At 38.7% G+C, this 18,079-nt stretch overlaps 1 protein-coding gene across 1 annotated transcript in view; it reads right to left on the bottom strand.

Moving 5' to 3' along the window:
* VAV3 (vav guanine nucleotide exchange factor 3) overlaps positions 1-18,079 on the bottom strand; it is a 74,276-nt gene that overhangs the window by 29,204 nt on the left and 26,993 nt on the right. The window contains exons 2-15 of the mRNA XM_053468876.1: positions 17,291-17,407; positions 13,947-14,005; positions 12,607-12,672; positions 12,180-12,291; positions 11,212-11,304; positions 10,633-10,701; positions 9,920-10,023; positions 8,256-8,355; positions 6,621-6,716; positions 4,252-4,320; positions 3,424-3,510; positions 2,464-2,549; positions 1,877-2,009; positions 737-846 (exon numbers count right to left, since the gene is read on the bottom strand). Of these exons, the coding sequence (XP_053324851.1) occupies positions 737-846; positions 1,877-2,009; positions 2,464-2,549; positions 3,424-3,510; positions 4,252-4,320; positions 6,621-6,716; positions 8,256-8,355; positions 9,920-10,023; positions 10,633-10,701; positions 11,212-11,304; positions 12,180-12,291; positions 12,607-12,672; positions 13,947-14,005; positions 17,291-17,407 (1,301 nt within the window). The remainder of the gene's footprint in view (positions 1-736; positions 847-1,876; positions 2,010-2,463; positions 2,550-3,423; positions 3,511-4,251; positions 4,321-6,620; positions 6,717-8,255; positions 8,356-9,919; positions 10,024-10,632; positions 10,702-11,211; positions 11,305-12,179; positions 12,292-12,606; positions 12,673-13,946; positions 14,006-17,290; positions 17,408-18,079) is intronic.

Genomic DNA, 18,079 nt, shown 5'->3' with positions numbered 1-18,079 from the left:
CTGACTCCAGGGGGGGTGCCGGTGCGCCTCTCAATTATAAATTGTTTTATGCAAACTCATACTGCCTAAACCTAAATTATGGCCTGTTAGAACAAGGGAGATGTGATGCCAAAAAGATAAAGAATCAATGCTTTAAGCATTTATTTAATGTGTATGATTATTTTTAAAGAAAAATTTAGACATTTTGATTCTTTTTTTCACTCTGATCTCCCTGCCTGCTGAGGAAACAGGGTTTCACATGCCTGGTTTCTGATCACAGATGTCAGGGGACCATCTGAGATCCCAGTAGTATCTGCTTGCCCCTCCAAGGTCTTCATTACATTGAGGGATCCCTCCTGAGGTATCAATAATGGCACTGCCAGAAAGGAATGCCTGAACATCCATTCAGGCATTTAGGAGACTTTAAACTGAACAGTGGTCGTCGAGAATGCTGTTACATTGTATCTGTCATCAATAAATCAGCAATTCGAGCTCCTGCTGACAAAGGGGAGACCCGGCTGATCTCTTGTGCATTGGCAGACAGATCTCCTTTTCTATTAGAAATGACACAGGTATATATACATCCAGCAGAGTTAAATGCAGGCTCTGCAGGGACACAATAGTATGTCCTACGGAACGAAGATGGTTATATAAAGACAATCTAGCTGTGGATTTTCAACTGTGATGCGAGAGATGACACCATGAAGTGGAATACACAACACATATCTGTATGCATTTAATATATGTACATACTCACAGGGCCATTTCAAACTGTTCTAACCATTTCTTCTTCAGGTCTCTAGTTTTACAATAAAATTCAAAGCCATTTTGCCCCTGAATGTGTGTTAGATAGAATCCATATGACCACTGCAAAAAAATGAAAAATATAAGTTAGATAACTAAAGATACATTAATGGCCCAAAGCATCCCCAATAACCCAATATCAGCCACTTAGATCCCAAAGGGGGGAATGGCCAATTCGCACATCTTATCCCAGGATTTTGTGTCATAAACTACTGACGCCTTTTTATACAACACAGTTTTAGGAATATTGAAAGTGTATGGGCCACTTCATGGCTAAATGTAAATATGGGTATATGTAAAATAATTCATGACATCATAGCCCCAGATAAATATTCCATACCATGTTTTAGTGAAAGTGGAGGTATAATTTCTAGATAGCTGATGGCTTTCTTATTAAATGCAGCACTTGCATCAATCTTCCCTAGCACAGTGACAAGGTATGAAAGCTAACCAGAGCAGAATAGAGCGATAGTGGCATAAAATCTTTTTTCGGACAATTGGTTGTATATACATACCCCTGCAATGACATGAGCCAAGGATAGTATAACCATTGCTTATAAGAAAGACACCTGCTTCATGATTCCAACGTATATAAATGAGCTAGATCCCTCTTTGGCAGTGCCAACCAGTGCGCCGTGCCGTCTGTGATAATGAGCTAGCCGAGTATCTTGCAATCCCACAGTGTAACTTATAATAATTAACCTGGTATCTCTCAGACAGCGGCAACCAGAAAACACTCTAATGTGCTCATTATCTACCTCATTTTGTCAGTGCTGACCAATGCATTGTGTAACGTATGGCTGCCAGCTAGCTGAGCCTCACACAGGCTTTATGTTAACCTTTTTTTTGCTGCAGACTCTAAATAACCATTTTACCTTTCTCTTATATCTTCACCAAACTAAAATACCTTTTACTGTTTGTTTTACCCACTCCACATTCCATTACTCACATTCCTTCCCAAACTTTAGTTTATCTCCTTATTTGTTTTTTAAAATCTCACTTTGCCCTTCCATGCTTTTCCGCCTGTTTTTTTCATTTTCTCCACCCGTCTCTTTCACTTCTCACTAATATTTTGTGATTTCTCATTCCGTACCTTTTTGTTCTCCTTGTCTGTAGACGTGTTGTTGGTTATTTTGTATTTCTGAAGATCTATGATTTCCTTCATCTCATAATTATCCCCTCTTCTTTTACACACAATGACCGCTTGATCAAACAAGAATATATACCTTAAGAAAATAAAACACATATATCACAATATTAGCCAATTGTGAGTTTCAGCTCCACATAGGAGGAACCCATTCAGTTCCACCAAGTTCAAATGCAGTGACACATCAAACAAAAGCCAGTGGGCACACTTTAAACATAACCTAACAAGCCAAATTTAGTATGTGTGATGGCTGGATTTGATGGGAGTGAGGTGTAATGTGTTATACATGGGTATAATGGTGATGGCTGGGCATCATAGGAGGGGTCTGTGAGTGAGGTGTGAATTATTTATGAAAATAATCGTTTGTTGCAGCCCTAATGGTAAGTACAAGCTTATACAGGGTGACAGAGGACTAACATGTCTGCCATTTATACATGTGTAAAGTGATAAGGCCAGATCCCAAGCAGTAGCTGTGAAGCTTACATGTATTAGGCATCACCTAATGTCACTTTACCCTTGACTATTCTATTTACCTGTCCTGTCGTGCCCTTTTGTCCAGGGTGCTGATCTTAATCTCTCCATCCACCTTCGGTCTTCCAAAGAGTGACAGCGGTTGATTCTAAAAATACAAGTATCTGGGGTCAGTTGGAAGGATACAATGTAAATATGTTTTTGTGATTAAATGGGATCATAATACAAAAAGCAAGTGTCACAAAAGAAAAACAACACAATGTTAAAATTAAAAATCTCCTCAATCCGAACCACTTAGATCTAAATCTTAATTTTTATATATTTAGTATAATGATACACATTTTAAGGTCTTTTTCTAATTCGTAGTTTATTTCACAGTGTAAAATGAAGACTTGCATAAGCTTTAGAGACCTCTTAGGTCCCTTCCGAGATGCATCCCTGACTTCTTTGGAATATTTTTATACTACATAGATTTCATAGTTTCATGCTGCCCCCTAATGGCCACTTACAATACTACACTCCATTTCATGTTCAATGAAACAACCAAGTTTAATGGTTTGCATGTAATGGTAATTAATGATCAATTAGGACATTTGGAAATGTTAAAGGTAAATCTGCCCTAAAATATTCATATTGATTGCATTGATGTAATATTATATGTATTTACTTACTTGCCACAGAACATATCAATCTGACCAAATCTAACTACATTCTCTGATGAAAAAAGGCAGAAAAGCTTCTAATTAGAAAGACGTGCCTGCAGGTAAATATTATGAGACTGGATACATTTTAATTAGAAGAAACCTGTGTGGAATGTACAGAACAAATAGGCAGCTTTCCCTTTTGGAACTTAACGGGTTTTTTTAATGTGTTGATAATGAAGAATCCGGGAGTTCAGGGCTGCCTCTGTCTAGTGCTTTTTATGCACAGATATTCTTATATCTCAGATATTTACTATTCTGTTGACCCTCATTTAGGATTTGGCATAAAGTGTACTATGTCCACAGAATGGATATACAAACCAAGTTCTCGATGGAGTGCTGATATTGCTCAATTTCCCTCAATGTCTCTGTGTCTCGCTTAACCTCATTGACGTACTGTGCCAAGTCCTACAAGAAGACAACACATTATGTATACATAGAACCATTTCCATGAACTTCTTCATTATTAACACCAGGCAGAAATATGGGACTATATTCTTTCTTCTGAGTTTCTTTCTTCTCACTATGGCTCAAATAATTAAAAAAGAGATCTACTTCTAAAAAGGCCCATGAGAGTCTTCACGCGGTATTTATTCTGTGAATGGTGCTGATTTTCAGAAGAATCACACCAAGCGGATGACCCAGTACTTTTAAAGGGAAATATTTAGGGATGTAACAGGTTGGAGAAAAATGGGGTCTTCCATTGGCATTTTGCCTAACCTCAACATGCACAGGAAGTACGTAATGTCATTAACATAACGCTGCATAATAAATAAAATATTGAACTGATTGAGTCGTTTTTTTGTTTGTTTTTTTAACAAAACCAACCGTGAATGGAGTACGTATACATTAAGATATACAGAACTAATGCCATCGGATGGGTTGGTCGGCTGCAAAGATCTACACATTAATATAAATCAAAACAGCATCATTGTCGCCCCTTAATAGATTTACAAAACATATTGTGAACAAGTACCATTAAACTACAAAACTATTACCTGACATACTATTAGGTATAATGGCTGTTCTTCAACAGAAAGTTAACAGTGTGGTATAGGGCACAACATAAATATATAATTTCTGCACATTATGGGAGCAAAGCACATCATTTACCAATTTTAACTGCATTAGCCTAGCTACTATGATTACCTTCATTGCGTCCAGCGCCACACGTAGGTTGTTTTTTTCTGTAGGATCAGTAGTGTGCTTAACTAGCTCCTAGAACATAAAAATAATAATATAATAGGATTATTTGATTAGTGATACAGGGAAATAGTCATTGTAATTGAACTCAGCAGTACCGGTAGCTAGCTAGTACTAGTTGAAGTACGTCAGTTAGTTGCTACAAATCAAGGTGGGAAAGTTGCCATGTGGATGTGGATTGCTCTTAAATAAAAAAGAAATGAAAGGTACTCATCCTCAAACCCCCCTTACATCATCAGTACATGTATCTGGGAGATATGGAAGCCAAAAAACATTCTAGTGGAAGAGATGGAAATGACAAGGAATTTGGATGGTAGCGGGAAATTGAGTGGGGAAAGAAAGGAAAAATATAAGTGGACTAGGCTTAGTAGAACAAGAATATGTAGTAGCCCCTGTGTCTAATCACCAGGGGCAGATCCCACTATTAGGCTCCCAGATGCATGGCTACTCAACGGGGCAGTTTGGGAGATCTCAGATCTACCTTGTAACCAACAAACTTTGGAGGACTATGCCTAGCCAGCGCAGCCTTTGCTGTGTCTGCACCATCAGTAGAGGTCCTGGGGTCCAGCTTATGGCAGCAACGGACATAAATACACCAATGACTGTGGCAACAGGGGGGGTAGAAAAAATAAGATACAGGTGTGGGGGCAGTAAAAAGAGGAGAACAATTATCAAGTAGGGACGAGGAAACAATGTTGTGCATCACCCTGGTCTAGTAACAGAAAAAGCTACTCCACCAATAGTGCCTGTGACCAGATGTACACCTCTCTGTTTAGAGGTTATGTAGAGCAATGCAATGGATTTGTGTCTTCCCCATCTATATTTAGCAATTCATTTATTTAGTACATTTGCTACCACTGAGATTGCCTTGCAAATACTGAAAGAAATGTAATTTGAGGAATGCGAAAAGGAGGTATAAATAAAAAGGACCACCGCAGACCGTGGCTTGAAATGTGGGCCTGTTTTTCAAAGTGACATTTCTACAGCATCAGCAGCCGGCCAGTGACAGCGTGAGTTATATATGCGCTCTGCTCCTAATCAGGCTCAGAACAGCCATCAAACCTGGACAGGCGTTATATCTCCTCACGCTAATTAAATGATCACCTGAGTGATAGTCACCTTGTACAGACTGCAAGCTGGAAATTTAAGTGGACACATTTCTCAGATATCTTTATTTTGACTTTGGTTTTGCCCCCACCCCGTCGTTACCTACTAAGCAGTGAAAACGCTAAGAAGTCATTAAAAATAAGTGGAAATAGCAGGTATATAGATGGTTTAGATACTTTGAACTATTAAGTTATGAATCCCAGTGGAGTTCTATGTTCCTTAAGTGGGTTCGATGTTTATGGTTGATCCCTGTTGGTTCTCATCTCAATGAACAAACCTAAAGCATATAATACTTGAGGACCTTGCAGACATGACTATCAAACACTACATCATAAAGGGAAGGATAGTACTCAGAAATGATTAGGGTCAAACACCACCACGCATCATGAGAATGTACTCAGATGTAATACCTGGAGGCTTAACCAAGTGTGGTTTGCTCACTAAAGTGAGAGTTGGCAGGAGAGTTTACATTCCCCACATCGCTATTCATTAATAAGGGCCAACACTGTCAAGTTCCTGCAGCTGGAAGAGCTTTCGCAGAACTGAAGAGCTTTTGTCCAAGAGTTCCTCCAACAGAAGCTGGTTGGCCCTTCATAACGAAGAATGACGTCCTTAAACCACAACTCTCTTGCAAACTCTCCTGACAACTCACCCTTTAGTGAATTATCCGAGGATTTCTCAGGTATGATGATTATTAAACTTGTTTGTCAGAAATTATTTTAACTAAGCGTCCTAGGGGGCTGTCAAAGTTTGAGATTTTTCCTAATTCATTTCCTAATTAATATTTTATGAAATAATTAACCACCTTGATTAGTAAAAAGATGGACACTCCCTGTAATTCACTGATTGTTGGATGAAGAATGAAACTGGAAATAAGTAGGACAAACACAATTTACTTTATATGCCAACCACAAAACTAGGGCTGCTACTTGACAGTCTCCATGGACAAATGCACAAAATGTACGTAAAATGAAATGAAAGCAATGGATATATATTTATACAGTTGCATGGGATTTCCAGAAATACTAACTGTACAATGCACGTGATTTTCTTAGCTAAATTAATTTCTTATATCACCGTCGAGGCATTCCACAGAAAGATGATCTGTATCTTCGATAAGTTGGGTGCAATTTTTTAAGGATCTGTTTTTATATGCTGGGTCAACACCTTCCCTGATGTAACAGACCTAAAGTTTAAAGAAACCTTACCTGAAGTAGCAAGTGATATTTTAGAACTCTTTGCATTGGGACGACCAGGAGATCTCGAAGAGTAAATTTCCCGTTGTTTGCCCGTTTTGCGCATTCCTGTTAAATGGAAATTATAGAATTATTATAAATTGAGACTAACGTTTCAAATCACTTAACACTTTATATTGCCTGAAAAAAAGGATTCTACTAGATGGTAAAATTTCAAAAATATACTAGGTAAATGCTTTTCTGTTAGCATATAAGACATTCTCCAAGTTTACTTATTTTTGAAAGTATGATGCCATATTTCCGTGATGTGAACTTGACATCCTTGTCTAGGACATTTTAATTGATCTTTTCACTTGCTGCATTTAGGAAAATGGATTTTATTTACTTCATCACTTTTGGATCCCCATTTATTTGGGCATTTTTTTTAATACCATTATCGTTTTCATGGCTGCCAGGAGAATTCTCCATGGCTCCTTTTCAAGTGAGTGAGTGCTTTCAGTGTGTTTTGGATTAGTGGGTTGAGTTGCCTACGCTTAGTAAATTATAATTATAGAAAGTTGTAGTTATATGAATTAAATGGTTACTCATTTTGATTTAATATCCTGTGTTTGTGTCAATATATCCTATACTCCTGGGCTGTTGTAGGTTTCGAGGACTCACTGAGAACTAATTCTATAGACCAGTTTTTGGATAACCCAGCTTGAGCAGCGGTAGATAAATCAAAATGCTTGAAAACATGTGTGCCCAAGCAAGGATATGCCGACTTCCTTGACGCCTGGAGTTCGACTTCTTCCTGCATCTACTGATTATAAAACCGACTGAATGATTTACCTATAAAGTTGATGTGTCTTTACTCAGAATACAGACACGTCGTGTGAAGATAGCTCACGATACTGATGCCAGACCCCAAAAATGAGTGGAGGTCTACATAAATCACTCATACCGCATCCTCTTCCCCACAGTACACATCTCTGATAGGAAACGTAACGTAAGTGAAAGGTGATCTCTGAAAGACGCCTGCCAATTTAATCCCATCTATTATTCACACATTGGTCAACCCTGTAAATGCAGGACTCGTTTTCTTTTCACTTGGTGGTGACATTTCTAACAGCCTGTATGATATTTATTTTACTCTTCCATACCCATCGGGTTTATGGAGATTATCTGAACAAACGATGTAACAATTACCACAAATAAAATGCCTTGTATTCGCTGGCTTTTGAAATATACGGCTGGATATATAGTTTGACACAGCTTTTCCCTAATATGAAAGGTAAATGGCAGTAAAAATATCAGCGGGCATTTGATTCCTTTTATCTAAAAGAATTCCGAATAATAAGTTTTGTTTGGCTGTTGCGTCTAAAACGTACGCAAGTGAAAACAAGAATTGCTAATCATGAAGGAATACAAGTAAAAGCACTCCATTATTGTGATCTAAGTGATTTGATCTATTCTTTCAGTCTGTAACAGGTGACCTTTTTTCTTTATTTGAATCAGCATTCTTAATTGTGTTTTCTAACTGCAGCCCGACATCGTTCCTCGATCTGTCATCCAAATGAAATCCACTCTTGATGACAAAATATTGCATCCATCCTTTTATTTGTGACACAAAGGTCTCTGTTATCATTGCCCACTGCCCCATTTTACCTCCAGCTTTAATTTTACATCTTCCCTGGTCTTGGAGATGTTATCCAAGGCTGATATGGCTAATTCTACTTGGCTGCAGTATTCACCATATATGAGAAGCCTAAAAGACAAAAGAAAGACCAGACATGAATGAAGGAGTCCTGAAGGTCTGATTCACTGGGTACTATTGTATGGGGATGAGTAGTGGATTTTCATGTCAAGTGTGGAAGGTGGGTCTCATAAAACTGGAGGCTCAGTTTATTTATGTATCAATTTATCTAACATGGAGTTACATGTATGTATTCTCCCTGATTCTGGAGAGCTATACTTTTTATTCTACTTAAAAAATGCAACAATGCTCAGTGGCCCCCAGTGCCATTTATGAGACCAAAATCATGCAAGAATGATATGATTTCCCATTGGGCTATTTTTGTTCTCTGTAAGGTACCAAAATATTACATCGGCAAGAGGGTGGTTGGTATAGTGGTGCAGAATCTGCTGGTGCTATATCTATGTAAGTCAGGGCTTGACAAATTTATTGTGAATCTAGGCGCCAGGTAAAAAAGTTAGGAGCCAGGATTTTTTTAAACTAACACTTGGTCAGGAGTGATCTGATCATCATCAGCCCACTTACTAAACTCACAGCATTTGACCTGGAAGCACACTGGACTTTCAGGTCAGTGCTGTTTTTTTATTAATTTTTTTTTTTTAACTCTTTCGATGCTGATGTTCCATTGGAGCACAGCATTGATTGATATTTAGTCCCCACAAGCTTGTGGGGACAAATGTTAACCCCTGCAATGCCACGAATGTGTCATACACAATTGTGGCATTGAAGGGGTTAAAGCTGCACTGTCGCTCTCATGGAGCGATCAGGCAGCAGGGGGGTGTTGGGGCTGCTCTCCACACTCATGTGGAGACCAAAGAACCCTCTCCCCTGTCCCTGAAGCTGCCTCTGGCAGCTGGGATTCAATTGCTGGTCTATAGACCAGCCATTGCAGAGAGGGGAGTCTTTGATGACTGCTGTAGGCTTCCATGCCTACAGGAATCATCAAAGGGCTTGTGGGGGCTCGTTTTTGCTGTTGCTGGTCTGCCTGGGCTTCCAGGCAGACCACCAGCAGCAGAGCCCCGTACAAAACGGGAATTAACCCCTAAATGCCGCGATCGCGGCACTGAAGGGGTTAACGCTGCACTGTCGCTCTCATGGAGCGATCAGGCAGCTGGGGGGTGTTGGGTCCGGTCCCCACACTTGTGTGGGGACCCAATCAACACACAACCCCCTTCCCTGAAGCTGCCTGTGGCAGCTGAAAACACGATTGCTGGTTTTGCAGCAACCGCGTTTTCAGCCTACAGGCTCACTCCGTGGGAGTGATCTCAGGCTCGGGGGCGGGCTCTGAGTGGATGTGCTGTCTGCCCAGACTCCCGTGTGGTGACTCAGCCTCTTACATCCACAATTTTTTCTGGATGTAAGAGGCTGACAAAACCTAGGCGCCAGGACAAAATTCTCTGTCGCCATGGCGACCTGGCGCCTGGGATTTGTCGAGCCCTGATGTAAGTAATGATACAAGGAATAGCATCCCAAAATAAATGGTATAAGACGAGCGCAAGGTTTTTCCACAAATTGTATCATTAGCTGCAAAGGTAACCTAGCCTGAAGCCCAAAGAAGAAAAGCGTAAACATTTACCTCTCCTTGTATGTGAGGAACACCATGTAAAGGTTTTGGCTATTCTTCTGCTTGATAGAGTCATTAATTTCTAACATCAGGCTTCTGTGTACTTTTACCAACTCCTGAAGAAAAGAATAGAAACATTAGAAGATGTGGGGTGAGCCACCGACTAAAGTGAGTACCCTATGGTAAAGGAAACCATTCTGCAAAGCATCACAAATTCTATGGATATTCTTTGAGAATCTTGCATTAGTTTGTTCAATGCTTGTGCAATTTAATGAAACTAAGATACAATTTTGAACATAGGAACATACTCTATATTAGATTAGTATATTCTTTCTCTCGCTTACTAGTTCATTCAATATAGGTATATATTTGGTTTAAGTTCAGCTTGGCTGCGTGGGTCAGGAAGAAGATCAATTTTATTTCTAGATTGCATCTGCAAAGAGGAATGGGAGCCTGACAATAGTAACCGCAATCTGACCTATGGGTTCTTCTATCAGCTACTTTGTGAACATCACACATGTGTCAGGCCATACTTGTTGGTCAGGCCAATAGTTCTCGTCACTGCATATGGCTAGTGCTGGATACTATCACATCACTGGTGGGAATAGTACGGATCGCACAACCCCATTTTCTGGTATCTCCCTATCTGTCCCTTGCCTTCCATCACTTCAGTATTCTTTCTGTTACTCTTTTCCATCCATCCTTCCCCCTACCCCATCACTCACGCTGATATTAATAAACACTTTCTGTATGTCTGTTAGCGGCAAGAATTTCTTCAAGGGCTCCATGAAGAACTGCAAATTAAAAGACAGATAATTAAAATTAATAAACAGTGAGTTTATCCAGAGACATAAGTATAAGCAGCCACAGGCTACTAATAAATAAGATGAAAATGCCTGTGACTGAGGATTTAAAAATATATTTCACATAAAAAAGTAGAGCTATGGGATGTATTAAGAAATGAAACAGTTCACACTTCAGATATTAATATAATATTAGCAGCCAATTTTAAAATGCAGAAATTGCGGCATTTATAGAAATCTCCACTAAATGCCCTACATAGTTAGATATCAGCAATAAAGTGGAGGACCACCTGGCTCCTGGAATCTGTCCAGCCTTTCTGATGTGGACATTTGCGTTCCATATGAGTTCCACCAAGATCTATGGCATTTTTGGCTGTAATATTTAATTCGACAAATTTTAGTTAACTATGGTAAAATGCCATACGGAAAAGAAACATACACAACTGCAGCAAACAAAACACACATCATTTTAAGTCTATCATTATTTCTTCTTTTTCTCACCTTCTCGATCGATTCTAGAGTCTCTGAATACTTCTCTTCAGTCTGCTTTATTTCGAGAAGACAGCAGCTCCGAATGTCACTCTCTGCAGTCCTCTGCAAACAGGAGATACAGATCCCAATGAGATATACATTCATCCAGCATAAATTATTATTAAATTATATTATTATTATAATTATTATTTTTTCTTTCTTAAAAACAATTATGCAAACCGTATGTATATTAAAAAGCAGTATAGAAAAGCTGTTATCTTAAGATAAGTAATACAAAAAGCCAAGTAGGTTACCTTCTGATGCTCATTTCCTGCAGACCCTATATCTGGTCCATTAGATAGAGCTGGTCCCAGCAGTACGGGCACCAGTAGTGTCCATAGGCAATGTCAGATATTAACCTTGAGACATTGGCATGGACATTACCAGTCGGTGACGAGCTGTGCCCAATGGGACAAGAAACAAAGGAGGTGGGTATGGGAAGGAAGGTTGCATGTATTTCTATAATGAGATTCAGGTGCAAGAGGAGCTTGGTTGGCCCTGTATAATGCCTGGTGAATTTAGTGGGATTCATTGAAAGTCAGCTTCCCAACAGAATTATGGATTATGTGTTTCCAATTCATTTTGTTTCATACAGTTTTTGGACAGTTAGTCCTTCAAGATGCATAACAATTTGAAAAGATGAAAAACAGAACTCTTGTGCAACCTCCCTCCATTCAACTGTAGAGAGCAGTGTTGTGTTATTTTCAGTACATAGTGTAGTTCTAACACAGGTTTGTTCAGCTGCATCCATCCGGAACTTGTCAAATTACAACTATTATATTCGTACAATGACACAAATGATGTGGTGGTATTGGTAATATAGGCTCTGCAACAATAATGAGCCTTATTAAAATCAATTGGTATACAACCAGTTACCTGAATAATAATAATAATGATAATAGTGATAATAATATGTGTTTTAATTAAGAGCTCCTTACATTAGGCACAGAAGCCTCTGCCTTCATCAAGTCTTCATACACTTCACCCCCCTCATCTTCAGTGTATACACAATCATAATACAATTCTTCATCATCATCCACCCCAGATTCACTGCAAGAAAGAGGAAAAACACTTAAAATCATATTGACAGGCAGTGTTTATGTCTTTTTTTGTTCAGAGCTTTTTAAATCACTTTTGGGGGAAAGTCCATGGGAAATAATGATTCAGTGGTTGGGGATCTGCAAATGTGTAACACCCTCCACATTGTAAGTAATGCATAAAAAATATAAATATGAATATGAAGTACGGGAAACACCATATAGTATCAACAAAATAAGCCTCCAGAAAACCTACTCCCACCCATCCAGACATAACATATTCATGTACAATAGTTCGTTAAATAAAGAAAATATGATTAATACATACTCAATCAAATCAGGAAGAGCTTTGTAAATATCCTCATCCTGTACGCTTTCCTCGGTGGGGAACGGCCTGTAAAGAAAACAAAAACAAACGTGAAAATTAGCTTCAAACTCAGCAGAGCCAAGACTTATACTCGGTGGGAACACTAATCTACTGCAGAGAGCGCCTACTGCTGGTGATTATAATGTACTGCATCCCGTGGTCTAGCACATAGCCAGCTTAACATGGAACTCTAACTGGAACATCTGTTCTTAAACGGCCTCTTGCTTGCAGGGAGTTGTAATATTTACAAGCAGAGAAGAGCCGGTCCAAAGGTCGTTTGTAATAGTAGCAAAACGTAATTTTGGTACCCATCAGCCTCTTTCCTTAGAACCTTTACTATAAGCATGGCTAGGTGTAACACACTCCCCTCTCCCTGCAGCTAGGCAGTCAAAGCAGCCACATAACCATACAATGCACCCTGATTCTGTGGTATCTGTCTTCTCCAAGAATGATACCAGGCTCAATTACATAAATCGGAGGAAAGCATTCCAAAATATGTAATGTTTTGATATATGGGAAATCAGAACACATGTTACAGTTTTGTTTATTTTTAATGGTTTTGTTTGTAGGGCACTTATGTTTTGTAATTTTTGTATTGATTTTATTTGCAGGTAGAGGGGTGGTTGGCTGTGCCAAAATCTCTGATCCACAGCAGGGACCTTTTTTTATTTAATAAAAGATCAGCTGACAACCTGTTGGGACACTTTTTTAACTTTTACTTTAAATGTATTATTATTATTATTTACTTTTCTGAGGATCCTGATCGGTCTCTGACCGATTATCACCGATTATTCACCGATTATGGTGAAGGGAGCCCTCTGACATGGGGGAGCATGAAGGGCAGTTCCCAAGGACTGCCTCTGATGCGAGGCAGTCACCTGCACCAGGAGCCATCTTTTGCCGGCCCCCAGCCTGCCAGAGGAAATAACTCTTATTACCTTTTTATGATTATGATTAATATTATTATTAACATTACTGAGGCTGCTGATCAGTCTCTGATGTGTCTATTCCACCAAACAGCTTGTCAGTGCCCCTAGCAGCCAGCCTGTGCCATCTTTGCCCATAAACAGCCTGTCTGTGCCACCTTTGCCACCATAAAAGTGAAAGTTCTAGTGGTGTGTGTGTGGTGGCCCTGACCCTCCCATCCTTCTTCCAGCCCTGGTAAGTTCTCAGGTATGATGAAAGATCAAGTAAGGTTCTATTAAAGCAGAATGACAGATTAAACGTCACACCGGTTTGTGCCCCACATACAAGTAGTGTTACACATTTCATTTTTAGTGAAGAAAAAAAAGGTGACTAACCGTATACCAGCTGTAAGTGCAATTGACGCGTGGGAGAGCTTGGATAGCGTCTCTATAACCTGAAAATAGGCATAATGAAATATTGTCAGGAAAATAGTTGTCAGACTAATGAGACGTACACAAACAAAAGTAAGAAAGTTTATAATGGATTTTCAAGTATGACAGTAAAAGTTTTAAAGTTAGAGGAGGACTGGCACCTTCTGGCCCAGGGTACAAGTAAAGCCAATTAGACCCATTTGCTGCCTACCCCTAGTACAAATGTCTGTTTTAGCTAAAAGTTCTAATCTTTTTTTGGCAAATCTTAATGAACTCTTTTTTTTTTGGTCTAGTCAGGTTTGGTACTAAACTGTAAATACCAGGTTTAGCAAGCTATATATTCCACATAAAGACCACCAGAGGGAGCTATATAACAATAATATCAGGCAATATGACATGAACATATATAGCCTTAAAATGTATAATAATATACATATATTTGGTGTGTTGCTAGTGAAATAAGTTAATTTTTGACACTGGTATTTAAGAATGAATTAAACCACATTTTAACCATTTGTTACATACACAACCTAAACAATTTGTACTTTAATGCTATCCATGCCTTAAAAGCAAGTAACACATTACAGTGTTAGGCTACTTTCACTTAAAATCGCTGGTCACACTTAGACAAAACATCAATCGCCTTAATTTAGGTGCAATTATAAACTCTAACATATCTATAACTGTTATCATTTCCCCTGAAAGTTTAATTCCATTAAAAAAAAACATTCATTGAGATTTTTTTGAGGTTCTATGGCAACAATCTGTCATTGCCGGATTAAATGTTGTCGGCAAAACACAGCAATCTTGAGACACAGTTTCTGCTATGCCTCCCCCAAAGCCAGATTGCACCTAAGTGGAAGTGCAGATGCCATATCATCATCGCTAAGTCTTTATCACCACGCAGTCTTATGTCCATCTGCTGCTGGCCACCAGGACATGATGTCATATTCCGTAGCTCTCCAACTTCAGGTGGTACATAGGGTATAGATACTAGGAAAGGTCTCTGCCATCTGTTGTGGCCCCCTAAGCTAAGCCTGGACCCAGGGCATGTGCTCTTTTTTCCTCATGTTAAGGATGGTACGGGGCAAAAATTATACAGAGACAAACATGTTGTCTTACCTTTCTCAAAGAAGATGGAAGGCTACCTTGTCATGTAAAATAATATTAGTTCACATATCCATCTATCTATGTTCTATACATAGTTCACATATCCACCTGTCTATGTTGCATACCTCTTTGACCAACAGTTATTCAAATGAAATCTTATAAGGCTTCATCAATTTGATCCCTCAGCAAATCAATGAGCGCTATCTAGGATGCTTTCTAATGACAGCCACATATGATCTATGTAACAGATGTCCAGACAATTTCCACTTAACTTCTCATCCACTTCCCATATGGATGGTCCGGTAACAGTACACACTGACCCGTATCAAAACACATTCCGGTACTTGTAAAGCACTTGGTACAACTATTTCATGTCTAAACACAGTCATGCCCTAAGGACACATGATTTACTCATGCTAAGCGGTAAAAACCCCAATCTTAGTCCATAGGGCCTCGATGATTAGATACTTTACAAAAACACTGGCGTTTTCCGTATGCCTCTATTCACAACTCACTAAAAAAACCTTAGTGTTAGATGTTAAACATGCTATACCTTACAAAGAGTACAGGAACATTAGTCTGTCTTGGTTTTTGACCTGTGCTGTCCTAGGATGGGATCTTGGGATCCCACAGAATGCCTTATTGGCTCATATCTGCACTCAAAATATATATTTTTCACGTTTACTTCAATACGTTCAGGCGAGTAGAAGAATTTAAGATTCCTTTCCAAAGACTTCATTAAATTTGAGATGTATATGCTATTTAGTAAATAATGTACACATTTTAATGTACTGCACAGTTATGGTATGCTTTTGGGTTTTAGAACACTTTGATACAATCATATCCAACAAACATTCTGAGCTAGAAAACAAAATATCAGGGTAAGAAAGAAGGGCAGAAGAATTTAGGTCCAAAAGACTGTTTTAAACATTCTAAATAGGGGCACTTGGAACATATTTGTCACCGTAAGCATTTTTATAATTGATCCTAAAAGGCTCTAGTTACATCTGCATAACAGATCAGTCCTCTAATTACAAGGAGTTCTGGTTTCTGCCAGATTTCAACAACCTGGCAACAGCATCCCTTTAATTTAACTCAGCGACCTCTAGTATATCTATGATACATTTATGATACGTGTTGGACTTTGACACAATGAAATTAAAAGGAGGTAAGTCAGAACTGCCCTTATAATGAATTAACCATTTCATAACCTTTAAGATCACATTCTAAGCCTGGTGAAATCAGGATTAAATATTGACTTGCATATATGTGCTTGAAAGGCTGTAAACATTGAGTGTTTTAACACTACTGATGATATGTATTCCTGCTTAGCATTTAATACTATTTATCACCCGCTACATGCTGATCTTCGGTAGGCAAGGGGGTGTACAGAGCTGGCTGCTTGCTGGTTTGGCTAAGTGATTCATCTCATAAACCCTGAGGAGATCTACAAATAGCCATAATTTATTTGTACTAATTAATGTCAAAAGAAGCATATAAGAGGCATGTATCTTCTTCCTTACTGACAACCAGCAGTTATTGGGTTAATGGAACCACTGTGGCACCAGTCTTGCACCGTGTTTACGTTGGTGGAATCAAAAACGTGCATCGAACATTTTACTTTGATTATTTGATAACAGAAATAATAAGTACCCAGAAATATAAACAGTAATGAGTTCTGTACTGGAGGCTCATTGAGATCAGAGTTGCTTTGAAGATGGGGTGCCACTAGAGGAAGCTTTCTGTGCTCTCTTCTACATACCGTATTCTATTTTGTATGTTGAACACAAGGGATAATGCACTATAGTCTGTTACATGTGTTTTGGACTACAATATTAGTGGGCCTTTTGGTTTAATTTGTCCCTCAAGCTGAGAGTTTCCACCCTTCACTAGCTGAGTAGTTGGGAGGAAATGTGCTGTAAATTATAGCATACACAATTATAAGGGTAGCACGTTCACAGGACATGACACTAGATGTTTATCAAACTCCCCAACACAGGTCTTGGTCAGGCCTCAGCCAACACTCAATGTATCTACATCAATGAGTGATACAAAATAAAACATAGTAACAGAGGTTAAAAAAGGTTCAGCCTAGAATATATTTAAAAAAGGATGTTTATTTTATCCAATCATTTTATGAATGACAAATCATGTCATCCTAAAGCCCTTTAAATGCACGTGAATAACACAGTACATACCTTTGCAAAGTCCCGAACATCAAATAAGTCAAATGCTTCAAACAGGTCACTTTTCTTCATCCCAAATGCATCACAGCACACGCACAGGAACGTCCGGATATTCTTCAGACAAAGAAACTAGAATGGATAATAAAACATATGAGTAAAGATCTTTACACTTCATGAGTATACCGTTTCATGTATAATACAGTAACTGCAATGTGCCAGTGATAGCCACCATGGAAAACTCATCACTAATCAGAATCGCATAGGCATGTTCAGAATCTGTATAATAGAATAATGTTGGCCATAGTCAACCAACTTGTGGAGCTCTGCTCAATGTGTTCCTCTTCCCTTGAAAAATTTGTGGAAACCGCCACCAAAAAAAAGACAATTAAACCTATCTTTCCTACAGACTCTAACAATGCACTCATAATGCCACACTTTTATGTATGGACATAACATACTATTGTCATGTCTATCTATAGGACACCAACCAGACAACAAGAAAATCATGCATACACATACCAACATAATGATATGACTATATATGTACACTATCCAATGAACACTCATACACTCAAATGCCCACAAAGTCCATTATACACATAACTACAGAAACGGATATATATATATGTGCATGCACTTACACATTAATACACACTTACACATACATACATACATACATACTGCCACTTACAGATGCTATAAATTAATCCATATATCCAAATATACACATTTACACATTTTATTCTCATTTGTTAACAGTTTAAAAGGGCCCATCAGATTTACTTGTTAGAGGCTCATATT

Source organism: Spea bombifrons, chromosome 6, assembly GCF_027358695.1.
Source record: "Spea bombifrons isolate aSpeBom1 chromosome 6, aSpeBom1.2.pri, whole genome shotgun sequence".
Lineage (NCBI taxonomy): Eukaryota > Metazoa > Chordata > Amphibia > Anura > Pelobatidae > Spea > Spea bombifrons.
This window is presented reverse-complemented; position numbering and strand designations above follow the sequence as displayed.